Source organism: Phalacrocorax aristotelis, chromosome 26 (assembly GCF_949628215.1).
Source record: "Phalacrocorax aristotelis chromosome 26, bGulAri2.1, whole genome shotgun sequence".
Lineage (NCBI taxonomy): Eukaryota > Metazoa > Chordata > Aves > Suliformes > Phalacrocoracidae > Phalacrocorax > Phalacrocorax aristotelis.
In genome coordinates, this window is record NC_134301.1 from 494283 (window position 1) to 519867 (window position 25585).

At 58.3% G+C, this 25585-nt stretch overlaps 2 protein-coding genes across 2 annotated transcripts; both read right to left on the minus strand.

The window, feature by feature from the left end:
- Positions 1 to 1652: 1652 nt before the first annotated feature.
- LOC142048608 (electroneutral sodium bicarbonate exchanger 1-like) lies at positions 1653 to 13331 on the minus strand. The gene is made up of 22 exons (XM_075075672.1): positions 13224 to 13331; positions 12848 to 13008; positions 11728 to 11916; positions 11531 to 11619; positions 11241 to 11398; positions 10779 to 10866; positions 10028 to 10174; positions 9753 to 9844; positions 9135 to 9309; positions 8851 to 8984; positions 8010 to 8255; positions 7800 to 7905; positions 6715 to 6876; positions 6379 to 6492; positions 5853 to 6014; positions 5002 to 5253; positions 4148 to 4216; positions 3435 to 3608; positions 3196 to 3333; positions 2641 to 2738; positions 2029 to 2133; positions 1653 to 1777 (listed from the first exon to the last, which is right to left on the minus strand). The coding sequence occupies exons 3-21, from the start codon at positions 11912 to 11914 to the stop codon at positions 2046 to 2048; spliced, it is 2679 nt and encodes an 892-aa protein (XP_074931773.1). The 5' UTR covers positions 11915 to 11916; positions 12848 to 13008; positions 13224 to 13331; the 3' UTR covers positions 1653 to 1777; positions 2029 to 2045.
- Positions 13332 to 22543: 9212 nt separating this feature from the next.
- LOC142048528 (electroneutral sodium bicarbonate exchanger 1-like) lies at positions 22544 to 24717 on the minus strand. The gene is made up of 5 exons (XM_075075526.1): positions 24559 to 24717; positions 24320 to 24457; positions 23765 to 23862; positions 23153 to 23257; positions 22544 to 22901 (listed from the first exon to the last, which is right to left on the minus strand). Exons 1-4 carry the CDS (start codon positions 24703 to 24705, stop codon positions 23170 to 23172), a joined length of 471 nt encoding a protein of 156 aa, XP_074931627.1. The 5' UTR covers positions 24706 to 24717; the 3' UTR covers positions 22544 to 22901; positions 23153 to 23169.
- Between the last annotated feature and the right edge of the window lie 868 nt (positions 24718 to 25585).

Consider the following 25585-nt stretch of genomic DNA (forward strand, 5'->3'; position numbering starts at 1 on the left):
GCTGAGAGAGCAGGGTCTGTTCAGCCGCAGAAGAGGACGCTGAGGGGGGATCCCATCAGTACCTATAAATATCTGAAGGGCAGGTGTCAGGGGGATGGGGCCGGGCTCTTTTCGGCGGTGCCCAACGACAGGCCAAGGGGCAACAGGCACAAGTGGGAACACGGGAAGTTCCACCTCAGTATGAGGACAAACCCCTTCCCTGTGCGGGTGCCAGAGCAGGGGCACAGGCTGCCCAGAGGGGCTGTGGAGTCCCTTCCCTGGAGACATCCACGCCCCGCCTGGACGCGGTCCTGTGCCCCTGCTCTGGCTGTGCCTGCTCAAGCAGGGGGTGGGACGGGGTGAGCTCCCGAGGGCCCTGCCAGCCCCCACCATGCTGGCATACTGTGAAAAGCCCTCTGATGTTGGCCTTTGCTTGTGACGTGCTGCTTTCATCCTCCCAGAGCCATTTTGTATTTATATCAACTGTATATTTTCTATAACCTCACTCATCTTCATTTTCTCTCCCCTTTGCAAGGAGCGACAACCTGCCGTTGGCATCTCGGGTTGGGTCGATGCACGAAAAGGCTCCCGCAGCGGATGGGAGAAGCCAACGGCAGGAGGGGGTGCGGCCCCGTCCCAGCTGGGCACGCGGCACCGCCTGCAGATGCCAAGAGCCTGGAGCCCGTGCTGAGCCCACAGCGAGGCACAGGGATGCAAGGGCACCTTTTCTTCCGGGTCCTCCTCTCCTCCCAGGCTCCAGAGCCGCCCGACCCGACCGCGCGTGCCGGGGGTGACACCACGGCCCAGCAACCCCCCGGACTGCGAAGGGAGCACAACAACCAGCTCTGCTTGACGGCTTCTTCCTGCAAAGCGGCAGGAAGGGAAAGGCAGCAGGGAAAAAGCACCTGCCCGCTTCCCTCCTGGCTCGTCCCTCCCTGTGAGAGAAAAGGCTTTGCAAGGACAGGGGTGAAGAAGAAACCACACAGAGTCCCCGGGAGGTAAAAGGCAGGGAAGCGGCGGAACAAGGCAGGGGACAGCCCCGGGGCGCAGAGCCCCACGCCTCACCTGCCCGCTCCCATGACCACACGCTGCACTCAAGGCGCTCCATGTTCAGTGCTCCCTTCCATTCAGGTGACAGCCAGGGAACAAGAAGGGGGCATTTCTGCACTTTGCACCTTCCCGGTCGACGGCAGAGCCAAAGCAAAGGCGAGAAGTCAAAAAAAGAACCAAAGGGGGCGGAACTGGAGCGCAGGCAGCAAATGCTCGTCCTTCGCCTGGGCCCAACTGCTCGGAGGGTCCTTCCGCTGCCCCGCCACGGAGGGTGTCCCTCTCGGCCCAGGGAGAGACGCCGGAGTGAACTCAAGGGAGGAGCCCGAGCCAGAGCACGAACCTTTTTGGGACGAAGAGGCAAGCGCAGAACACGTCACACCTCACAGAAGGTGTTTGTGTACATTCAGAGTTTATATTTGGAGAAAAGAGAAAGGCGAGGAGGAATTGGAGACTGAAAAAATAGCCCTGAATGAGGGAGCGGTAGCAGCCCCTCGACCACTACAAAACCGCACCAACACACGCACGTACACACGGAGGCGTAACGACACCCAGCTCCCACGGACTGTGATGCGCCCCTCACTTTGCTGCTCTGGAGATACCGAACGCCTGAAGCACCCCCAGGGTAACCGACAACATCTGCATGGCTTTAATGGGAATCCTCCGGCTGAAGGGAAGCGGTTTCTCCCCGGGCCTGCGTCGGCACATCCCGCAGTCACGTTCTCACTCCTCTCCTTCAGAGTCAACATTCCTAGTCGTGAAAACCGGGGCAGGGGGAAAGAGAAGAAGAGGGAGAGCGTCGTCAGCGCCAGAGCGGCCGGCTGCTGCCGATTCAGCCCCGTGTGTGGCACCAGCCCGGCAGGGAGGAGCTGGTTTGCATGCCACGGCCCCTGCTGCCTGTGCCCAGGGCTCGCTCGGCAGTGCTGGCCAGAGCACGGCACAGCCGTAGGCACGCGCCGTCGCCGCAGAGGAGCACGGTCGCACTCACAGGCCAGCCTTTACCTCTTTCCTCCCCAGAGTCAGAGCGTTTCCCTCTTCATCGTCAGCGCCTTCCACACGGTCGTGTTGGACATCTCCTCTGAGATATTAATCTCCGAAGGATCAGCCCTGCAATAAATATTGCCCAGGGCAACGCGTGATTCTGGGAACTGACGGCACCAAGTGCGTTAGCATCGGCGAGAGGAACAGGGGGGCTCGGAGGAGCAAAGCTCAGCACAAGCACAGGGGCCTTTGCCGCGTGAGGAGGTTTGGGAGGCGAGCCCGAGAGCTGCAGAGCAACGGCTCCGTGCAACGGCTCTCGCTGCTGCGCAGCCCTGGAGCGGGCTCCTAAGCCACTGCTGCTACAGATCATGCCTGCAGCTCCTCAGCTGGAAGTACGAGGCTCTCCAGCTGCGTAAAGTCCCTGATGATGAGGGTGCCCGGGCTCAAACGTGAGCTGTGCAGCCACTCTGCTTGGAGGCAGAGCCCTGCCATCGCCTCCTGCAGCCCTGATTTTCCCCCCAAGCTGACTGCTGGTGCCTAAGGGATGCTCAGGAAAGAGGCAAGTGGAGAAAATTGGGCCAAACCCCTGCAGATCCATCCTGCCAGGGGCCCTGGGCCTCCACGGGGCTTTACCTGTCACTGGGTTGCTGTGGGATATCCAAGCCGCTGGTCTCCCCCAGTTCCAGCTGAACGGAATTTGCAGCAGCAGCTGCCATCGTCTTCTGGGACTCCTGGCGTAAAAAGGGACAAATCAATTTCTCCGTCTGTGACCAAAGTGGAGAGAAACACACCAGGCGGTAAAAGCGCTGCATGTGCCCTCTCCTTGGGACCCATGGCAGCTTCAGCTCTTAGTGCAGCAGGGTATCGACCTCCGCTCCAAACCTTTTGCAAGGGTTAAAAACACTATTAGCAGCAAATCTTCCCACCGTGAGTATCATCATCATCATCATCATCATCTTCCTCACCTTTTTTCCTCAAAGACTACTTTTTAAAATTCTCCCTCACTCAAGTGTTAAGCTCACTGCTAATTCAGGGAAAGACACGCTGAAGCTGTGGGATCTGGGCTATTGGGATCTATTTCTATTGCGTTCTGCTCCTCCCCCAACATTTCAAGACCAGCTGGGACAGAAAGAGGCCATCTCACAGCCCAAGGGAGACGACCGGCCCCGAGCCCCCAGCAAGCATTACCTCTTCTTCTTGGGCTTCGGTTTTGGCGTCGCCCAACCTCTGCTTCTTGCTTTCTGGCATCAGGTCATCCAGAAAGCTGAGCTCTCGCTTGGAGAAGCAGAAATCCATCGCTTTGCGCACAAAAACGAGAGCCAACACCTTTGTGAGGAAGAGGGAAGATGCGGTGAGGCCAGAGGCGACGCTACATCTCCCTCCAACGCTGCAAACCTCCCGCTGCCGACACCGGCAGCGGCTCTTACCATCATGGGAAAGATGATGGCGGCACGGGACGCCTTGATGCCCCAGAGCAGGACGAGGCAGATCAGCTGGATGGCGGTGAAGAAATGCACCTTTCGCAAGGGCACGTGCCGCAGGTAGACGAAATCCGGCTGGTGTTTCGCCGGCATCCAGAACAGCTTCAAGCGATCAAAGAACTGCAAAAAGCCAAGGGGGAAAAGTTGCCACCGGGGGACTGCGGAAGGTTTCTGGCCCCGTGGAGACGCGGAGGCAGTTCTCAGGGTCTCGCTTGCAAGGAGAGATCGCGGAGCCCACTCGCTTCCTCCTGGGAGCAGCCCCCAGTTGCCCTTCGCTCCACCCAGCTTGCCCGCCAGAGCTGCCCACCACATTGCAAGGAGTCCACGGTCTTCTCTCAGCGGCATTTCTTGGCCCACCCAATCCCCCGGGGCAAGGATTTCCACCGGTGGCAGAAACTGCCTTCCCTTGGCACTGAATTCCCCCGCTTCCACCTCACCAAAGCCCGACCTGCCCTAAGCCGTGACACAGAGAGCCCTGACCGTGCCCGCTCCCCCAGCCCTACACCCCTCCTGGGCCTCCCCCGAGCTGCTGCTCACACAAAACACTTTCAGCGCTTGCTCCCGGAGAGGTGTTTTCCCACGCCACTGCTTTCTGCCCGCTCCTACGGCCGGGAAATACCAGGGAGCAGACGTGCCGCGCGCTGTAACAGAGCCCGTACCTGAATTCCTCTGAGGGACGACACACCCATGTAGAGGAAGACGCCGTAAAGCACAGGCATTGGGATGAACTGAAAACAAGAATGGAATCCTCCGTTCTGTTCTCCATCACATTTTCACTCTTACCACTCTCTTCTACGGGCACTGCCTGAAGTTGCCCAAAGCTCTGCAGCTCCCACGGGCTTGGAGGTGGGTCGGATTTTAACCGGGAGAGATTTTGTGCGTGCGAGGGAGCCAACGCTCTGCTTCAGGCTGAACGTCTGAGTTCCCTTTTGTCACAATAAGCCTCTCTTCCAGAGAGGTGGGAGGAAAAGAGGTCACTTCACCCGTGCTACCGCGTACCGCGCTCTGTGACGGTAGAAAACCATTTCTACGTGTTCTTGTGGCAACGCGCAAAGGCGCTGGGCCTCCTTTTAGCCTAGAGACGGCATTATTTTGTGGGAGGAACACGCAAGGAAGCCCTCGGGGACCATTTCGGCGTGTTTGGCTACTTGGAATGGCTGTTCTGAGGCGCTTGCGGGAGCCAATCGCCACCGAGAAGGTGCTGCCTGTTTGAAAGGGAGCAGAGGTACTGCTCGGAACGCGCCTAATTGTAACCCACGAACACGGGTGGGCCTGAAAGACGCCTGAACATTAAAGCGGTCGTCGTGCTCGCTTGCCGAGAGCGCAGCACACTGGGGCCTGAAGGGCTGGAAAGCGTGACCGAGGCTGGTTCCCACCGCCGGTCAAGCCCCAAGGGCTGGGATTCACCTCCTCCTCTGCTCCACAACTACTCAGGCCTGGGAAGGGGGGACTCTTGTTTTTCAGAACCCCCCAAAAGCGCGTGGTTGTTGGGTGTTTTCCATTTTCCTCTTACCTTTAACACAGAAGTGAAGAAGACGGAGCAGCCCATGAGCACAAAGATCATCAAGCCAGTGACTCTCTGCTCTCGTATCCCCAAAAACTTGGGTTGCTCCCCGGGAGCTGAGCAGTCAGACTCTACTTTGAGGCTGTTCACATGGGTGATGGACAGGACGGTGGCAGCCACAAACCAGGGCAGTCCCATCACGGAGCACACCCCGAGCATCACGGCCACCACAAAAAGGTCCAGGTGGTACCCGCATCCTTTCTGCAGGGAGCAAAGCAAGAGGCAGAGTGTCCCACAGCAGAAGAGCAACGACAACGCCGCAAGTCACGCTCCCACCCTACTGAGCTGAAGTCAGCTTCTTGAAAATTTAAAGCAAGGATTGGAAACAAATCAGGATGTAGCCAGTCTCTGCGCAAGCCCCTCGCATGGAAATCTGACAGGGGCTCAGACAAAGCGGATTGCGAGAGTCTGCGTGATATCGACTTCTCACAAAAAAGACATAAAACGACTTTTTCTCTTCATTCACAGAGAAATTGCCACCACTTGCAAAGAAGATGCGACTCTGAGCTATCCCTGGCAGCTCTTCAGAACGATTCCTTCCCCCAGCTGCCGCTGGCATTTTCAAACAAAAGCCCTACTCTCTCTTGCTCCCGGACTGATTTGCTGCTCCGAAAGATTGCCCACCTCCCCTCCCCTGCCCTTTGCTCCCCGTGTCATCAGTAACCCAGGAGAGCATCCTGCCACACAGCCCGTCCTCGTCCCACACCAACGCCTTCCCAAAGCTTTTGGAATAGGAGCTTCTCCCCACTCCTGCAGCCCACAGTGGGCTGGGGACGGGCTCATCTCTTGCAGCCCCTTACCTTCAGCCTGTGCTCCTTCCTGTTGACAATAACAGCCGTGATCTGCTGGTCCATGAAGATCAGGATGGTGCAAAGCAGAGCTGGGATGAGCGCAGCTGGCACCGTCCACCACGGGTTGGGGCCGATGGGGCTGATGAACCACCCGCGGTCATCTCTGGTCGGCTGCGACAAAGCACACGCATGTCACGATCCTCTCCCAGCCCAGCCGCCTCACTGCCTTTCAGTTTCCCCTCCAGCCCTGGGGCAGAGCAGCTCCCAGCCCTGGCTTCAAGTCACCCTCTCCCAGGGGGTTCAGCAGTGCCAGCGGCCTCTTTGCCAGCACCTACAGCTGCTTCTCCTGCGCGTCTCCAGAGCGCCGGGGCCGTCTTCTCGTTCCCACAAGGAAAGGATGCGCTCGGAGGTGGAAGAGGAGATGCTCACACCACCCGCATCTCCTCCAGACTCAGCCCCGTCCTGCCCTGCCCTGCCACCACCTTGTGGCATCCCCAGGGGCCGCAAACAGCTCCGCGCCAAAACACCCCCTTACCTTGAACACATGGGGCACGTGGAGCTTCGGGGACGGGATCCCAGTCACCAAGTCAATCAGCACCATGATGACGATGGTGAGGAAAACGGCAAAGTCGCTCACTGTGGCCCGTACCTGGGGCAAGAAACCAGAGCTGAAAGGGGCAGGTCGGAAATGCTACAGTGGTTTTGCACTCATGGAGCTGCGTGAGGGACAGCCCAGCCGATGGAGGGCTTGGCCTTCAAGGGCAACGTTTCCCAGCTCGACCAAGCGGTGGCAAATACTGCCGAGTGCTCCAGGAGAGCCGTCTGGGGAAAAGAGCGTGGAGACTGCTGCTGGCCACCAGCTTCTACCTACTCTGCTTGGGAAGTAACGGCTGGTTTTGAACTTCTTCAGCAAGCTCGACAGGACAAAGGTGGAGAAGAAGAGGATGCAGCACCACAAGAGGACATTAGGTGCGTAGGGGCCATCGCGCCCACAGGCAGCTCCTTGAAACTCGCCGTGCAAATACCGACATTCCTGCCGAAACAGAGCGTCAGCGCACAAAGGCAGTGCCCGTGCGGCAAGGAAACCTCGGGGAACCGGGGGGTTGTGAGGCTCTTGGGCCAAGAGCCACGACCCTGTAACTGCTGCTGCCCACGGAGATTTCTAGGTAACCAGCAGCAGCAGCAGCACCTGAACAAGCGACACATTCAACTGCACAGAGGAGAGCGGAGAGAGGAGCTGTGACGGGACACCACGCCACAGAGCCACGCCACATCCTCCGCTTGAATGGCAGGTAACCACGGCTGGAGGTGACACCGGAGGGGAAGGACGTGCTGGCAGCTCTTGGGGACAGGGCAAGGGAACAGGGCAGGAGGGCTGAGACAGACGCGACAGGAAGGGAGAAGAGGCAAAGCGTCCCTTCCCAGGGCAGGGCTCCCAGGACACGGCCGAGAGGGGACGAAGACGCCCATACGAGCCCCCCACCCTGTGCCTGAGCTCTGCTTCCAGCAACAACAGCCCGAGAGACTGCTCAGACATGCAAATTCATGCCTGCGCCTACAGACACGCTGGGTGAGCAAGCCAGGCCTGCAGGTATTAGGAACCACTTCAGGAAGCCAATGACTCCCTTCCAGCATGAACTCAAGTCCTCCAACTGCTCCAAGAATCAAACCACCCACTTAACCTCGCTCCCGGGCGGAAACACTGTCCTGCAACAGGCTTGAGGAGGACAGTTATTCCCCACAGCGCTGGGGACCAGGTGGCCGGGACAAGGCAGACTCTCCTTCGCAGGACCAAGCAGGTTAAACCCCCCCATCAGACTGAAGCCGTGACTTTTCAGAGCAGCACCAGCACAGCTGGAAGCCCATCAGCACCGGAAGGCCTCTGACTCTTGCACCGTGCAAATGCCCCTGAGCCCGTGGCCACGGCGCGAGGAAGCAGTGGCTCGGGCCACTTACAGTCACCGTGAGGTTTTCCCAGGCGATACCGGACACGTTGATCTTGTTGCTCTCCCAGAAGCGCAGGGTTTCGTTGCTGGGATGGGTCGGTGCCTCACACTTACAGCTGGGAGGAGAGAAGCCAAGGCAGGGGTAAGGGAAAGACAACGGAGGCGCAACCCTGAGCTCCTGCCAAGGGGCAGCGGCGTTTCAGGAGGACAAAAAACCCACGAGTAGAGGGTGAGGAGGTCGAGCTGGCTGTGCATGTGCACAGGGTAGGTCTCTCGCAGGTGACTCAGCTTCTCCAGAGCCTCGTAGATGAAGATGACGCAGATGAGGGAGGCGAAGGCTTCTTCGGTGAAGCGGGTGATGTAGCACACCAAAGAGCTGGCGTCGGTGGCCACCAGCACCATGCAGAAGGCGGCAGTCCACAGCCCGATGCACGCCCGCAGACAGAGATAGGAGAGCTTGTACTCCCTGGGAAACCAACAGAAAAAAAAGGGTGCAGAGGCCAGCAAGAGGCTCCGAGCCGTGCCTGCCCGCCTTGCTTCGGGGAAAATCGGCAGCGATTCAGGAGCGTGTCAAGGCTGGGGATGGTAAATGCACTTGCCCTGTTCTGCTACGGGCGGCCCCAGGGCTGCGGTGCAGGGGGGGGACCCGCAGGAGGCGGCCAATTCTTCCCTTATCACCATTTAGCAATTATCTTGGGTTAACGCCCTGGAAGCTAACGGAGGTCAGGGCCCTGTGGTGGAAGGTGGTGTTCTGCCACATCACCCCGACGCCCCAACACCAACCCCGGCTGGGTTTGCACCCAGTCATCTGCTGCCAGCGAGTTGGGGCTCAATAGAAGTGCAATTGCACTAACAGGGCAATAAGGATCCAAGTCATCCCAACCAAAGGATTGTCCTGGACAATCCCCATTTCACATGAAAAGGTCCTGCTTTTCAATACAATCATCAAAACACAGAAAACAACTTCAATCTAACAACTGCCACCGACAAAACCATCTTTGCTCCATGGCTGCCTTCTTGCGAAGGCTCTTGCAGCACCCAGCCGCGGCAGCCAGCCTTACTTGCAGAACTTGTAAAGGATCTTCTCAAACACAAGGACGGGTCCGGTGCTCCCGAGGATGGTGAGAGGCTGCCCAGCAAAGAGGGAATACACCACGCCGGTCATGGATGCGCCCAGCAGCGACTCCATGGCACTCTGGCCGGGGAAGAGAGGCAGCCGTGAATACGTAAATCATTAGCAGGGGAGGGGGAAAACACCCCCAAACCCAAACCAAATTCCCCGCAGCAAGGACTTTTGCGAGAGTTTCATCCTCCCCCATGCCACCCAACAGAGAGAGGTGCTCACTATGTGGCCATTGGTCGCCTCCCCCAGCAGCCCCCCAAAGGTGATGACAGGGGACATGCAGGCACAGTAGAGGAAGAGGAAGGACGCCAGACACTGCAGCCTCAGACCATCCCGAAAGTCGCTCCAGAACCACGGGGCCTTTCGCTTCACGTCCAGGATCAAACCTCCAAAGAGCCTGGAGGAAGGGAAAAAAAGAGACTCGTTTCCTGGAAGAGCCCATGGAGTTGTCCCTGCTGCAAAAGGACGCTCGCAGGCACAGAAGAGCTCTCATGGCTAAGAAGCAGCAGTCTCCTTTACCCATTTTAGACCCAGCAAAAACTGACGCTCCCCAAACAATCCCTCCAACAACAAGAGAAAGGAAATAACCCGGGATCCTATCCTCTCTTCTTGCAACAGGCCCTTGCTTTCCGAAGCAGCAGAGCTCTGCCTGGAGCTATTTACACATCTGCTTCCACCCCAAAGCAAGAAACCTTGTGTGCAGTGATGCTGTGGCTCAGCTCAGCTGCCCACATCTCCCACCTGGCCCCTTCACTAACCCCTAAATCCTGCTGGGCAGGAGCTGCATGCTCAGATTTCAGAGGCAAACAGGAAAAAAACCCAAACTATCACAGCTCCCACCTTCCCGTCCGCTCCAGTTCAGGACCACCGTGTTTCTCCGGCTCGCTGTGAGAAGCACTGTCACCGAGAGCTCCTGGCACCTTCCTTTTTTCCTGTTCAAATCCAAATAAGATAATGAAGAGACGTATTTGTCACCACGGGCTTGTTTTGCTTCTGGTCCAGGTGTGTGACTGGGTCAAACTGGGACCTCGTGACTTGGGGCCTCTGAGCACCATCCCCAGCCGTGCCGCCGTCCTGCCCCTCCCCCTCGCATCCCCCTCGGCCGCAGCACCCACCTGCGAAGGGACGTTTTTGGGGGGCTCGATTCGGATCGATGGATCCCACTCTCCTGGCGGCAAGACCGTGACCTGATCCAGAAACTCGTCGACGCCGGCCACGAGGTCAGCCCGGTTCTTGGCTTTGTAGGCAACGTCGTGGAAAACCTGCCGAGGGGAGACAACCTGCTGAGAGGAGAACCCATCTCGCACGCCCTAACCAGCGCAATAAGCCCTTGGCTAAATGCACAACAACTTCCCTAGAACCGCAGACCAGTGCGGGTTGGAAGGGACCTTTCGAGGCCATCGAGTCCAACCCCCTGCCGTGAGCAGGGACGTCTCCAACTCCATCAGGTTTCCCCCACGTTTCCTGCTGGAAACGGCAGGAAATATTCCCCCAAGAGGAAAAACCCGTCCATCGTGGTACTTGGACTCATCTCTTCCACAAGGCCCCCGGCCCCCAAGGCACACCACACCCTTTGGCTTAAAGGGGAGACGTTTGGCTGGCCCTGGCAATGCCACCGCTGGGGACAGCGTGCTGGGGAACCCGGGGAGAAGGACGAGCCACAGGATGCACCCAGTGGGATTTCAGCCTCCAGGGGGTGGTGGGGGGTGCAAATCCACAGGTTTGCTTTGGGGCGCCAGCAAAGGGTGGGCTCTCTGGAAAGCTGTGGGCAGCTGGGACAGCAAAGCCTCTTCCTCGCTGCCTCGGACACAGGGAAAAGGGAAGGAAGCCCAAAACAACCCAGAGGCATCTCTTATCTCCTCGCACCTCATCCGTCATGAGAGTAGCCATGGACCTGCCGATCTCATGGTACTGATGGGCTTTTCCTTCCGGTCCAAGCAAAACAAACAGGAACCTGGGCAAAAGGAACAAAGTGAGGGAGAAGAACGTGTCCTTGCTCAAAGGGCACCCCAGGGAATGCCCGGGAGCTGCCAGCCCAGAGCACGGCTCGAGACGGGACACAGAGGCTCACCGCCTCCGCCATGCATTTGAAATTCATCACAACCGATGGTGGCAAATTTCAGTTTTGGGCCAACTCTCATTAAAATTGGCCAAGGGCTTTCAAAGATCCAGCAGGGAAGGGAGAAATGAGGGTGAGGAGATGGGAGTGGGAGGAACGTGCTTGCTCCCACTGCCCGCATTCCCTTGGGACACCAAACTGATGCACGCAACTGGGTGTTGTGTTCTTGGGGGTTTGGAAAAGAAAAGCTTTGTGCTCCTCACGCAGACCTTGTGGGGATGGGAACTTCTGTCATGCCCGAGAGGAGGACAGCCGGGGTCAGGCGGACGAATGCCACGATGGGCTGGCGAAGGAAATCCAGCTCTCCTACAAGCACGTTGGACGCTTCAGCACCGGTGGGAATCTTCTTCATGAAGTGCTGCTCCGCCTGGGCACAACAAGCCATGTTCAGGCCCTTCCCCCAAACCCAAAGCCCACAGCACTCTACAGCACACTCTGCGGCCCCGTTTGCAAGAGCAAATCTGCGCCTAAAGGCGTCAGAAAGCCACAAGCGTCTCACCTTGCTTAAATCCATCGCGCTGCTCTCGTGGCTCACCCCATTTTTAGCTTCCGCAGCGGTGGCAGAAGGGTGAGGGGTGAGTGTTTGGGCTGGCAGGAAAAGGAAAGACACTCAGAAAGACGGACAAGGAGCAAGTGCGACGCTTCTCCTTTTTCAGGACAAGTCTCACGGGGCCAAAGCCCAGCAGAAACCCTCACCTGGCTTGTCGAGGAGGTGCGGGTCTGACTGCTTCTTGCTCACATCAGCAAACAAGCAGACGATGGGGAGAAGGTTGTTTCTTTTCTTCTCGTTCTGGTGGTGATGCTTCTTCAGAAGCACTTCTCGAACTTTTGCCCGCACGCCCTCGTCAAACTCGGCGGACTCTTCTTGCTGGCCCAGGATCATATCTGGGGACGGCAAAGGGAAATCAAGCCGGCAGAGAAGAAACCCCCGCCAAGTCCCGACCCCCGCAGCCCCTGGAGAAGGCTGCGCCACGCAGGATACCCTAAGCAGGGCTCAGCCTTGCTTAGCAAGACATTTTCATACAGTTCAGCCTTTGCAACGAAAGCAAGACTTTTCCTGCGCTAAAAGACGCCATCAAAGCGCTTATTCAGCCCTCTGCAAAGATAAGTATTTCCCGTTCTAACCAATGCCTCTTTCTGGCCAGACCTGGCCTTTCTGTCTGACTCTGCGCGCCTAACCCAATTCTAGGCAATCTAGAGCACAGGCTCTCCCAGAGCTTCCTTGGCCGATCGACTGCAATTTGCCAAGCCCAGGGAGAAATGTGCTAAGAACGGCTCCGGCTCCTGCACCTCCTGAAAGGGCTGAATGGAGACCTCCCAGTCACAGATCAGTTCTCCAGAGCCGCTTTCTCAGTCAACTTCAGTTACCTTCCCCACAAACAGACACTGCTTGGGCATCTGCCAGGTAAACCCTGCCTTTAAACCCCTTCAATCCCGGCATGTTAAGAAGGCAAAGGGGAAAAAAAAGAATGTGAGGAAACGGCTTGTAAGAAAGAGTTGATTTAAGGAGGTTCAGCTCCTACGCAGACGCCGTATTTCTAAGAGCAGCCTGTTACGCCCTCACACACACTCCTGTTTGGCTGCAGAATATTCTCTAATCGCTTCTGCAACCCCACAAATTGCTCTCAAAAGGATCCCGTATGGGAAGAAAAAGCTGGTGCGACTGTTGCACGCCCAGGCTACATCCAAACCCAACCCATGACTTAAAAACCCAGTGGGGCTTCTGGAAAAGGACCCGCCGCTGGGGCAGGGCTCGATTTGGGAGTGAACGTGGCCGAGCTCGGCCCTTCCCGGAGGGATGTGGCGCCCACGGTACCTGCAATCTCTTCGATGCTGTTGGCACAAACGTCCAGCAGCACCGTGCCCTTGGTGATGCAGCTCCTCAGCTCAAAGAGGCTGTGCAAGGACAGCGTGGCCACGTAGGGCTTGCTCCAGCGCTCGCCGCCGTCTTCCACGTCCTCCTCAAACTTCAGCCACCTGCGGACAGCGGGTGCCATCAGCCCCATTGCAAGAAAACAGCCCCGGCTCTGCAAGGCCTTTCCTAGAGCTACGGGGCAGCAAGAGGAGGCGACTCCTCCCATCGGCACCTGCAGCTGCCAAAGCTCCTTCCGTCCCGCAGAGAGGAAAGCGGAGCCCAGGGGCGCCGCCAGCATGGGGACCCCTCTCCCACCGCGCCCGCAGCAGGCATTTACCTTGCCCTTTCCTTCCACTCAGCACCTTCCCCCTCTTTCACGCAGATCTCATCCAGCTCGCTGAACAAGTCATGGGGGACGTGCTGCTCATCCTCCTCGGTCCCAAGGATGAACTGCACCCGCTGGGATGGGGTGTCTGGGGGCACAAGACAAAGCCCCGTCCCGTTACCATGCCTCAATACGGCCCGTCACGCTCACATCCAAAGGGGCCATCGGCCTGGCACACCAGCTCAGCCAGAAATACTGGGCTCGCCCCTCTCCCCTGCCTCTGCCTGGCCTTGCACGCAGCCACGGAGAAGCATCTGCTCCACCTCTGCACAACGACGGGCAGCTCTCCTGCCCCACGTTCCCACTTTTAAACCCGGGATCCCTCTAAGGAAGGCGAGCCTAAACCCATTAGGCATTTAACTGCCTTACAAACTTGAGAAAAGTTGGGGAAAAAGAGGGTCTTGCTAAATAACGCCACTTGCCCTCGGGAGAACAGCACATCACTCAAACCAGACCCAGGCACTGCTTGCAGAAGACCCCAGCACCCAAGTAGCCCCGAGGAGCTCAGGGAACGCTGCGGCGGCACTTACAGCGGTAGCCCGGCTCCGTCAGGGCAGAGTCCTCCCGTTCCCGTGGCTTCTGGCTGTGGGGTCGGTGATGCCGGTGGCTCTGCCTCCCCAGCGGCACCCGCACGCCCACGTACAGGGTCCGGTGGCCTGCGAAAAAGCACCATTGGCAGCACTTTCGGCATCGCAGCGACGGTCGATGCGGCCGGTGCCTCTCGAACACACGCTTAAATCCCAGGAGAAGCACCGACTTCTCTGAATTTGATTGTCGCGGGACCTCCTTTTCCCAAGCCTATTTTCCTCAAACTTGGCAGAAACAGAGCAACAAGTGACGGCTCCGGCTCATCAAAGTGCCCTGAAAGTACCAAACCCCTTCTCCACCTCCAGCCTCGGCTGGACAACACGCAGACTTGCTCATGAAGCAGCGACAGAAGGTCGCTCTGCTGTTTTAGTGAGAAGCCCGGCACGTCCTGCTGCACGTGACGCGACACCGAGCAAGGCACCTTGTAGGGATTTTGTGCAAGGGGAAAACGTGCTGGGCTGGCGGCCCCTCTAGCAGGGGCTCAGCAGAGCCTCACCTTCCAGCTCCTCCTTCTCATAGTGAATATTGGCGACGGTGCTCGTTCTTCCCTGGTCAATGACCGCCTCTTCGTCATGCCTCTGCTCAGCAACGAGAAGGGGAAAGTTGGGGCTGGCTGTGGAGAGCTCCCGTACGGGCCCCCGGCCACCATCCACCCCTGCGCCTGGGCAACTCCACGGGCATCACGCCTCTGCCTGCCTCCTCCTCCTCCAGGCACGGCCCCCGCTTCAAGAAGGGCCGGGAGCTGCTCGAGCAAGGCCAGCGCAGACCTGCCAAGATGCTCAGGGGCTGGAGCATCTCCCTTGGGAGGAAAGGCTGAGAGACCTGGGTCTGTTCAGCCGCAGAAGAGGAGGCTGCGCGGGGATCTCATCAGTGCTTATAAATATCTGAAGGGCAAGTGTCAGGACGATGGGGCCGGACTCTTTTCAGTGGTGCCCAACGACCTTCGAGGCACAAAGGGGAAGCTTTGGGACTATTGAATTGATGAGGTAAAAGCGCAACTGAAATAAATCCGCAGGCTCGAGCGCGTTCTGCGGGTGTCACAGTGGGATTTGGGAGTCGCAGCTTCCAAACGCCCCAAAGCGGGCGACACAGGGAAAGTCTCCTTCTCTCTCAGAAACCACTTTGCCTCCGTGCCCCGCACAGCGACGCTAAATCTGCCCCCCGCAGCCCTCCCCGGTGCAAAGCATCTCCCCCCGCCCGTCCTGCCGCGCTCCGGGGAAACGCCAAATGGGATTTTGGGGGGAGTTTCCCAACTGTTTGGGGGTGCTTGGCCCCTCGGCAGAGCCCCGGCCGGGCTACCTGTAACTCTTCCAGAAGGGTCATTTTGGAACCCCCAGTTGGGTCCATCCTCACGTCGGTCACCAGGTTGGGGGGAGAACTGAACCTCCCGATCAATCCGGAGGCCAGAGTCCCTCAGGACACTGGGGCGAGCCCTTATAAAGTGACCGCTGATGACATCAGCCTCTCGGGTAACAATGCAGGCCATTATTTCATCCCCAAGATTCTGCCCGCTTGCAACACTCGGGGCACGGGGAGACACCAGTTCTGCTTGGAGCAAAAGCTACCCCAAATAGAGAAATGGGGTGGCAACGCTGCATCCTGCTGGGCCAAGGGCTACCCGCCGTGGCAGGGAGGATTCATCTCGTTCATCCCACCCAAAGTGGAATTCATTACACTGATGCCAGCGTTATCATGGGCTGTGGGTAAGAGTGTCCACGGGGACAAACCGGGGGCTGCTCCGCCGGTGGAGCAGGAGACGCCCTCGTCGCCCCCCTCCTTGCCCCCACGTTTCCTTACTGGCAATAGAGGAGTATTAGATTCTGATTCACATTCCACCAAAAGCCCCTGTTCTAAATATTTGGTAATTAACCCCTCTCACCCTTTTCGAGCCTCCCACTTCACAGGATATTGGTGTTGTCTTACCGGCCTGGCTCCAGGTTTTAATGTTGCTTTTACCGGCTCTGCCAACTTAGATCGTCCTGGGACTTCGCTCGCCCAAACCAAAGGAATTACTGCATTTTCCACTTCTGCGGGAACCTGCTCCTCCCTGGGGAATCCTGTAACATAAACACTCTCGCCTCTGTGGCTTTTGATTCTGGTATCCGTAATTTCATCTCTCCACCTTCAAAAGTTCTTTGTGCACCCAATTTACTTAATAGCTCTCGTCCTCCCAGAGGCAGCGGGCATTCGGGCATATACAGAAACTGGCGAGTTACCCATTGTTTCCCCAATTTGAACTTTAAGGGCTCTCAGAAGGGCCAATTTTCGTTCTGCCCCGGCGCACCAACAACATCTGCCGATTTATGACTGAATTTCCCTTTACATGTATTCAACACCAAATAAGTGGCCCGCGAATCTACTAAAAATTCTATTTCTCATTCCCTAGCTTCAAGGTAACCAGGGGTTCAGCTCGGCTTGATTCCCCCGCTCTCCTTCGTGCCGAGCTACTTCAAGCATTTGACCCAAACCTCTAGGTTCAAGTGCTTCCAGTTTCTGAAGTTTCTTTCTAATATCTGGGCCGATTGCCCCATGAATATAGAGGCCAAGTGTATTGCTGCTTCTGGGTTGTTTGTTTTTCTTTTTCTGGGTCCAAACTGGTACATTTTCTGGCAGCCACATTCAGTCTTTCCATAAAGGCGGAAGGGGACTCATTTAATTCTTGCCTCACTTCAAAAATTTTGACCAATTTCTTGCTTTTGCCATTGCCTGTCCTACACCAAATAAAATCCACCCCGATATCCAGTCAGCATTCCCCTGGCTCCCAGACGATTAGGGTCCCACTCGGGATTTGGAGATGGAGAATTCGGATCCACTCTCCCCTGTAAATCCCCATTAGCGTGTGCTCCCTGCACCTGCCTTCTGGCTGGATTCCGTACCCTTGTCTTTTCAGTTTCATCAAGCAAAGTATCCAGTGTCACAACTAGAGCAACACTTTTTCGAGTTCTCACCACAGTTTCCTCCTTTCAAACCCGCTGCCACAGAATTTTGGGGATATATCCCACACTGGTTCTGCCACTCTGGAGGATTCCGCAATGGAAAGGGTAAATCCACGTAAGCCATGTCATGCCATTTCCCTTCTCTTTTGCAAAATAACATCAACTGCAAAATGGTGCTATATTGCTGTAATTACAGGGCAGATTAATTACTTCCCCTCCTCTCATTTGCAGCTCCTCCAGCCGGGTCCCATGGGTGCAGCGGGGGAGTGGGCAGAGCCGCCCCTGGACAAGCAGCCCACACCCGGGGCCGCCCGAAAAAGCAGCTCCTCCACAGAAACAGGGAGAACGGACAAAAAAAATACGGAAAGAAAATAGGAAAATAAAGAAATAAAAAACCCCAAACCAAGCCCCTCGTTTCACCTCTTTCCCCAGGCAGCTGCTCCTGCCCAGGGAGGTGGATTTCCCCAAAACACCCCCCCGTAAAAAAGCCCCAGAGACTCCTCCAGCTCCCCCCCACCCTTCACAACACACGGCAGCGCCACAGCGAGACCTGCCAGGCTTTTATTGTCTCCTTTTCCCCATTCAAGGGGCGACAAGAGGAGAAAAGTCCCAGCGAGAGCCCGTCAGGCAACAGCAGCGCTTCACGGCCGGGGCCCACGCGGCGACGGCGCGGATCCAGGGGGTCGGAGCGGCACAGAACGGGCCCGAAATTAACCCCGGTTCTTTTTTTTTTCGCCCAAAGGGACCAACCCCACCAACATCCGAAGCCATAAATAACACGGATTCCGCCCCCCCCCCCTCGGTTTTATTGACAGCACGCAGCGATGCCAAACGAGAGCGTCTCTCGGCGGCTCGGGCGCAGCTCGGCCCCACACAGCCGCTCGCTCAGCCCCCACCGGCGGGGCGGGGAGAGACCCAGAAGGGCAAAGCTCGGGCCCGGAGGGAGGAACAGGTCAATAACTACAATAAAACAGAAGCAGCGACAACAACGCAACGGAAAGGAAAACACTGAGAGGGGCGCGAAACCCGGGCGGGGGGGGGGGGGACGGGACGGGGGCGGGGAAGGAGGGGACCGAAGGCCCCGAACAACCCGCCTGTGACGCAGCCGCTCACCGCCCGCCGACCCGACGCCGCCAGGCCCCGAGCCGCAACCGCCCCGCGCGCGCCAGCCCACCCGCCTCACGGCCCGCTCCCGGCCTCACGTGGTACGGGACGAGCAGCCCATTGGCCAGGCGGGCTCAGCTGGCCTGGCTGTGGCCCCGCCCCTGCCGGCCTCTCGCCCGCGCGCGGAGCCCGGGAAGCTGGAGCGGCCCCTCACGGCTCTGGGCGCTGCGGGGCGGGAGTTAACTCTTGCTCGGCCGCAGGCGCCGCAGCCTCCTACAGTAAAAGACATGTATTTTTCCCCCTGCCCCGTGTAATTCTCCTCTGCAGAAGGAAGCAGGAAACCCTGGCAAAACCAGGAGCCGTCCGTGGGTGTCTGGGGTAGAAAGGGGGCCGGCAGGCGGAGCGCTGGGTCCCGCCAGCCCCGGGTGTAACCGGGGTGATGAAGTGAACCAACCGTGGATGCTGCTGTGTCACGCAACTGAACGTTAAGTCTGGGGACAAGCAGTGTATTCTTTAATCATTAATGCAATAGATAATGTGCTTCTGTCAGAACCCCGCTCCTTTCAGACTCAAAGCCTAAGTTTTAGATCCGCAAAGCCTCACTCCTAGAGCTTAGGGGCCAAACCTCTGTTTTAAGGGCTAAATTACAGCCTCACGTTTAGGCAGCGATGATTCAGGGTATAAATGGTTGGGAGTTACTAATACAGTCTAGCGCAGCTCAGCTAAGGCTGGGACCCGGAGCCAAAACCTGGCTGGGATAAGGAGGCAGCCGAAACAAGAACAGCCTGCACGATGACTAAAGCTTGTTGCTTTAGGGAGTCAGAGAGGCCTCGAGATTCGAAGTACCTAAACAAAGTCACGATGACGTTTGGCCTTAAGAAAAGCAGCCGTACAGAGCCACAAAGGTGAGGAACTGCAGAGCAGAGACTCGACCAGAACAGAGCAGCCCTCACGGGCAGCACGGGCGTCATCTCAGAAGCGAGTTTGCGGGAACACAAGGGTTAAGTAGCAGACACAGGGAGGAAGAGTATGTCCTTCATCCAGAGCCCCCTGAGGAGCAGCCGGAGACACCAGCAGGCGTGGGCAAGTAACCTCTGCCTATCTGTAGCTGTTATCAGAAAGCTAATGAATGTGCCTAGGAAGCACGTACTTAACGGGCACAAAGAGACCTGGGGGGTGCCCGGTAGGAGGAGGATCCCCCGTGCAGCCGCCGCCCCCCGCAAATACAGAATGCTGCCTTTTAACTCTGCGCTGGTGTCACCAGGCTCAGCCCCGAGCTCGGGGACATCAAGAGCAAAACCAAAGCTGCGCCTGGAGAAGGGGCTGCGCTCGGGCACCTCGGGGAAGCCCGGGTCGCTCTGTAAACCAGCAATTGCCAAGGCAGCTGCCAGCGTGTTGCAGCCCCCTGAGGCCGGGGGAGATGCAGACCCCCGCGGAGCCCGCACTTCACTACAACCCACTTGGCTTTTCCCTCCGGGGTGGCTTTCTTTTGTTCCGAAGTTGCAGAGATGCCCGGCCCGGGCTGAAACCGACCCCAGCCCCCGGCCCTGCTCCCTGCGAGGAGGGAGCGCAATCCGGCTGGGCTCTCCTTGTGCACAGGGGAGAAGGAAAACGGGAAAAACCAGCGTTCTCCTTTCTTTCGAAGGGCGATAATTGCATTTCAGGGGCAGGGCGGCAGGGACTGGTCCCACCCCGCCCAGCCCCGCAGCCAGGGCTCTTCACTGGCTCAGACCCCCACGGCAATGAAGGGTCATTGCCCAAGCGGAGGAGAGCTCAGGGCTCCCGGCCACCGGGAGCTTTCCCCTCCGGGCAGGCAGAGGCGGCGGGTCGGAGCAGCCAGCGCAGCCCCGCGCTCAGAGCACAGGAAGGCAGCGCGGACAGGGCGCGCACGGGCGTCACGGGGGAAGAGCAGCAGGAAAACCCAGCCTTTGCCCCCTGCCCTTTCTCCAAGCCTCGATTTTTAGCCTCCCCTCCTTTTCAAAGAGCTAACCCAGCCTCCTCCCCCTCCGACAGTTACCGTGCCGAGCTGGCTCCGGCCAAAGTACCCTTTGCAAAACCCCATCCCCTAAGAGGGGGAGTTACTGAATGCCGCCTTTGCCTGGGTCTTTACTGCTAAGGCCGGCCCTCAGGCATCTCAGCCCCCAGAGGAGAGAGCACAAATCGGGAGAAGGGAAGACTTACCAGCGGGGCAGAAGGACTGGCTCAGAGACCACCTGTGCAAACTGGGTCCTCGCCAATCCACGGGCCCCGATGGCATGCACCCACGGGTGCTGAGGGAGCTGGCGGAGGGATTCTGGCCGAGCCCCTGTGCATCATCTTTGAAAGGCCGTGGGGGACAGGAGAGGTGCCCGAGGGCTGGAGAACAGCAAATGTCACTCCAGCCCTGAAAAAGGGCAGGAAGGAGGAGCTGGGGAACTCTAGGCCAGGCAGCCTCACCTCCGTCCCTGGAGAGGGGATGGAGCACTTCATCCTGGAGGTCATCTCCAGGCACGTAGGGGACAAGAAGGTTATCGGGAAGAGTCAGCATGGACGCACCAAGGGAAGCTCATGCTTGACCAACCCGACAGCCTTCTCTGATGGCGTGACTGGCTGGGTGGACGACGGGAGAGCAGTGGGTGTTGTCTGTCTTGACTTCAGTAAGGCATTCGACACTGTCTCCCACAGCATCCTCACAGGCAAGCTAAGGCAGTGGGGGTTGGAGGAGGGGACAGTGAGGTGGCCAGAGCCCTGGCTCAACAACAGATCATCAGAGGGTCGTGATCAGTGGAGCAGAGCCTGGCTGGAGGCCTGTCACTAGTGGTGTTCCCCAGGGGTCTGTGCTGGGCCCAGTCCTGGCCAACATATCCATCAGTGACCTGGATGATGGGATCGAGTGTCACCTCAGCAAGTTCCCTGACATTCCCAAGCTGGGAGGAGCGGCCGATGCACCAGAGGGCCGTGCTGCCACCCAGCGAGACCTGGCCAGGCTGGAGAGCTGGGCCCAGGGGACCTGATGAAATTCAACACGAGCACGTGCAGGGTCCTGCCCCGGGGGAGGAAGAACCCCCCGCACCGGCACAGGCTGGGGGCTGAACTGCTGGGGAGCGGCTCTGTTGAGAAGGCCCTGGGAGTGCTGGGGGACAAGAAGGTGACCCTGAGCCAGCACTGTGCCCTTGGGGCCAGGAAGGCCAATGGTACCCAAGGATGCATGAAAAGGCGTGTGGAGCATCTCCCTTGGGAGGAAAGGCTGAGAGAGCAGGGTCTGTTCAGCCGCAGAAGAGGACGCTGAGGGGGGATCCCATCAGTACCTATAAATATCTGAAGGGCGGGTGTCAGGGGGATGGGGCCGGGCTCTTTTCGGTGGTGCCCAACAACAGGCCAAGGGGCAACGGGCACAAGTGGGAACACGGGAAGTTCCGCCTCAGTATGAGGACAAACCCCTTCCCTGTGCGGGTGCCAGAGCAGGGGCACAGGCTGCCCAGAGGGGCTGTGGAGTCCCTTCCCTGGAGACATCCACGCCCCGCCTGGACGCGGTCCTGTGCCCCTGCTCTGGCTGTGCCTGCTCAAGCAGGGGGTGGGACGGGGTGAGCTCCCGAGGGCCCTGCCAGCCCCCACCATGCTGGCATTCTGTGAAAAGCCCTCTGATGTTGGCCTTTGCTTGTGACGTGCTGCTTTCATCCTCCCAGAGCCATTTTGTATTTATATCAACTGTATATTTTCTATAACCTCACTCATCTTCATTTTCTCTCCCCTTTGCAAGGAGCGACAACCTGCCGTTGGCATCTCGGGTTGGGTCGATGCACGAAAAGGCTCCCGCAGCGGATGGGAGAAGCCAACGGCAGGAGGGGGTGCGGCCCCGTCCCAGCTGGGCATGGGGCACCGCCTGCAGATGCCAAGAGCCTGGAGCCCGTGCTGAGCCCACAGCGAGGCACAGGGATGCAAGGGCACCTTTTCTTCCGGGTCCTCCTCTCCTCCCAGGCTCCAGAGCCGCCCAACCCGACCGCGCGTGCCGGGGGTGACACCACGGCCCAGCAACCCCCCGGACTGCGAAGGGAGCACAACAACCAGCTCTGCTTGATGGCTTCTTCCTGCAAAGCCGCAGGAAGGGAAAGGCAGGAGGGAAAAAGCACCTGCCCGCTTCCCTCCTGGCTCGTCCCTCCCTGTGAGAGAAAAGGCTTTGCAAGGACAGGGGTGAAGAAGAAACCACACAGAGTCCCCGGGAGGTAAAAGGCAGGGAAGCGGCGGAACAAGGCAGGGGACAGCCCCGGGGCGCAGAGCCCCACGCCTCACCTGCCCGCTCCCATGACCACACGCTGCACTCAAGGCGCTCCATGTTCAGTGCTCCCTTCCATTCAAGTGACAGCCAGGGAACAAGAAGGGGGCATTTCTGCACTTTGCACCTTCCCGGTCGACGGCAGAGCCAAAGCAAAGGCGAGAAGTCAAAAAAAGAACCAAAGGGGGCGGAACTGGAGCGCAGGCAGCAAATGCTCGTCCTTCGCCTGGGCCCAACTGCTCGGAGGGTCCTTCCGCTGCCCCGCCACGGAGGGTGTCCCTCTCGGCCCAGGGAGAGACGCGGGAGTGAACTCAAGGGAGGAGCCCGAGCCAGAGCACGAACCTTTTTGGGACGAAGAGGCAAGCGCAGAACACGTCACACCTCACAGAAGGTGTTTGTGTACATTCAGAGTTTATATTTGGAGAAAAGAGAAAGGCGAGGAGGAATTGGAGACTGAAAAAATAGCCCTGAATGAGGGAGCGGTAGCAGCCCCTCGACCACTACAAAACCGCACCAACACACGCACGTACACACGGAGGCGTAACGACACCCAGCTCCCACGGACTGTGATGCGCCCCTCACTTTGCTGCTCTGGAGATACTGAACGCCTGAAGCACACCCAGGGTAACCGACAACATCTGCATGGCTTTAATGGGAATCCTCCGGCTGAAGGGAAGCGGTTTCTCCCCGGGCCTGCGTCGGCACATCCCGCAGTCACGTTCTCACTCCTCTCCTTCAGAGTCAACATTCCTAGTCGTGAAAACCGGGGCAGGGGGAAAGAGAAGAAGAGGGAGAGCGTCGTCAGCGCCAGAGCGGCCGGCTGCTGCCGATTCAGCCCCGTGTGTGGCACCAGCCCGGCAGGGAGGAGCTGGTTTGCATGCCACGGCCCCTGCTGCCTGTGCCCAGGGCTCGCTCGGCAGTGCTGGCCAGAGCACGGCACAGCCGTAGGCACGCGCCGTCGCCGCAGAGGAGCACGGTCGCACTCACGGGCCAGCCTTTACCTCTTTCCTCCCCAGAGTCAGAGCGTTTCCCTCTTCATCGTCAGCGCCTTCCACACGGTCGTGTTGGACATCTCCTCTGAGATATTAATCTCCGAAGGATCAGCCCTGCAATAAATATTGCCCAGGGCAACGCGTGATTCTGGGAACTGACGGCACCAAGTGCGTTAGCATCGGCGAGAGGAACAGGGGGGCTCGGAGGAGCAAAGCTCAGCACAAGCACAGGGGCCTTTGCCGCGTGAGGAGGTTTGGGAGGCGAGCCCGAGAGCTGCAGAGCAACGGCTCCGTGCAACGGCTCTCGCTGCTGCGCAGCCCTGGAGCGGGCTCCTAAGCCACTGCTGCTACAGATCATGCCTGCAGCTCCTCAGCTGGAAGCACGAGGCTCTCCAGCTGCGTAAAGTCCCTGACGATGAGGGTGCCCGGGCTCAAACGTGAGCTGTGCAGCCACTCTGCTTGGAGGCAGAGCCCTGCCATCGCCTCCTGCAGCCCTGATTTTCCCCCCAAGCTGACTGCTGGTGCCTAAGGGATGCTCAGGAAAGAGGCAAGTGGAGAAAATTGGGCCAAACCCCTGCAGATCCATCCTGCCAGGGGCCCTGGGCCTCCACGGGGCTTTACCTGTCACTGGGTTGCTGTGGGATATCCAAGCCGCTGGTCTCCCCCAGTTCCAGCTGAACGGAATTTGCAGCAGCAGCTGCCATCGTCTTCTGGGACTCCTGGCGTAAAAAGGGACAAATCAATTTCTCCGTCTGTGACCAAAGTGGAGAGAAACACACCAGGCGGTAAAAGCGCTGCATGTGCCCTCTCCTTGGGACCCATGGCAGCTTCAGCTCTTAGTGCAGCAGGGTATCGACCTCCGCTCCAAACCTTTTGCAAGGGTTAAAAACACTATTAGCAGCAAATCTTCCCACCGTGAGTATCATCATCATCATCATCATCATCTTCCTCACCTTTTTTCCTCAAAGACTACTTTTTAAAATTCTCCCTCACTCAAGTGTTAAGCTCACTGCTAATTCAGGGAAAGACACGCTGAAGCTGTGGGATCTGGGCTATTGGGATCTATTTCTATTGCGTTCTGCTCCTCCCCCAACATTTCAAGACCAGCTGGGACAGAAAGAGGCCATCTCACAGCCCAAGGGAGACGACCGGCCCCGAGCCCCCAGCAAGCATTACCTCTTCTTCTTGGGCTTCGGTTTTGGCGTCGCCCAACCTCTGCTTCTTGCTTTCTGGCATCAGGTCATCCAGAAAGCTGAGCTCTCGCTTGGAGAAGCAGAAATCCATCGCTTTGCGCACAAAAACGAGAGCCAACACCTTTGTGAGGAAGAGGGAAGATGCGGTGAGGCCAGAGGCGACGCTACATCTCCCTCCAACGCTGCAAACCTCCCGCTGCCGACACCGGCAGCGGCTCTTACCATCATGGGAAAGATGATGGCGGCACGGGACGCCTTGATGCCCCAGAGCAGGACGAGGCAGATCAGCTGGATGGCGGTGAAGAAATGCACCTTTCGCAAGGGCACGTGCCGCAGGTAGACGAAATCCGGCTGGTGTTTCGCCGGCATCCAGAACAGCTTCAAGCGATCAAAGAACTGCAAAAAGCCAAGGGGGAAAAGTTGCCACCGGGGGACTGCGGAAGGTTTCTGGCCCCGTGGAGACGCGGAGGCAGTTCTCAGGGTCTCGCTTGCAAGGAGAGATCGCGGAGCCCACTCGCTTCCTCCTGGGAGCAGCCCCCAGTTGCCCTTCGCTCCACCCAGCTTGCCCGCCAGAGCTGCCCACCACATTGCAAGGAGTCCACGGTCTTCTCTCAGCGGCATTTCTTGGCCCACCCAATCCCCCGGCAAGGATTTCCACCGGTGGCAGAAACTGCCTTCCCTTGGCACTGAATTCCCCCGCTTCCACCTCACCAAAGCCCGACCTGCCCTAAGCCGTGACACAGAGAGCCCTGACCGTGCCCGCTCCCCCAGCCCTGCACCCCTCCTGGGCCTCCCCCGAGCTGCTGCTCACACAAAACACTTTCAGCGCTTGCTCCCGGAGAGGTGTTTTCCCACGCCACTGCTTTCTGCCCGCTCCTACGGCCGGGAAATACCAGGGAGCAGACGTGCCGCGCGCTGTAACAGAGCCCGTACCTGAATTCCTCTGAGGGACGACACACCCATGTAGAGGAAGACGCCGTAAAGCACAGGCATTGGGATGAACTGAAAACAAGAATGGAATCCTCCGTTCTGTTCTCCATCACATTTTCACTCTTACCACTCTCTTCTACGGGCACTGCCTGAAGTTGCCCAAAGCCCTGCAGCTCCCACGGGCTTGGAGGTGGGTCGGATTTTAACGGGGAGAGATTTTGTGCGTGCGAGGGAGCCAACGCTCTGCTTCAGGCTGAACTACTCAGTCCTGGGAAGGGGGGGACTCTTGTTTTTCAGAACCCCCCAAAAGCGCGTGGTT

What these genes read in the sequence shown, in the direction of transcription:
- LOC142048608 (XM_075075672.1), bottom strand. Translation starts at nt 11,914, where the DNA reads ATGATCCTGGGCCAGCAAGAAGAGTCCGCCGAGTTTGACGAGGGCGTG. An exon ending in CTACTCTCATGACGGATGAG is followed by an intron (nt 10,175 to 10,778) that starts GTGCGAGGAGAT and finishes TCCCCTCGGCAG; the next exon opens with GTTTTCCACGACGTTGCCTA. An exon ending in TCTTCACTTCTGTGTTAAAG is followed by an intron (nt 4,217 to 5,001) that starts GTAAGAGGAAAA and finishes TCTTGTTTTCAG; the next exon opens with TTCATCCCAATGCCTGTGCT.
- LOC142048528 (XM_075075526.1), bottom strand. Translation starts at nt 24,705, where the DNA reads ATGCCGGCGAAACACCAGCCGGATTTCGTCTACCTGCGGCACGTGCCC. An exon ending in CCATCATCTTTCCCATGATG is followed by an intron (nt 24,458 to 24,558) that starts GTAAGAGCCGCT and finishes TTCCTCACAAAG; the next exon opens with GTGTTGGCTCTCGTTTTTGT. An exon ending in CCGAAGCCCAAGAAGAAGAG is followed by an intron (nt 23,863 to 24,319) that starts GTAATGCTTGCT and finishes TTTTTACGCCAG; the next exon opens with GAGTCCCAGAAGACGATGGC.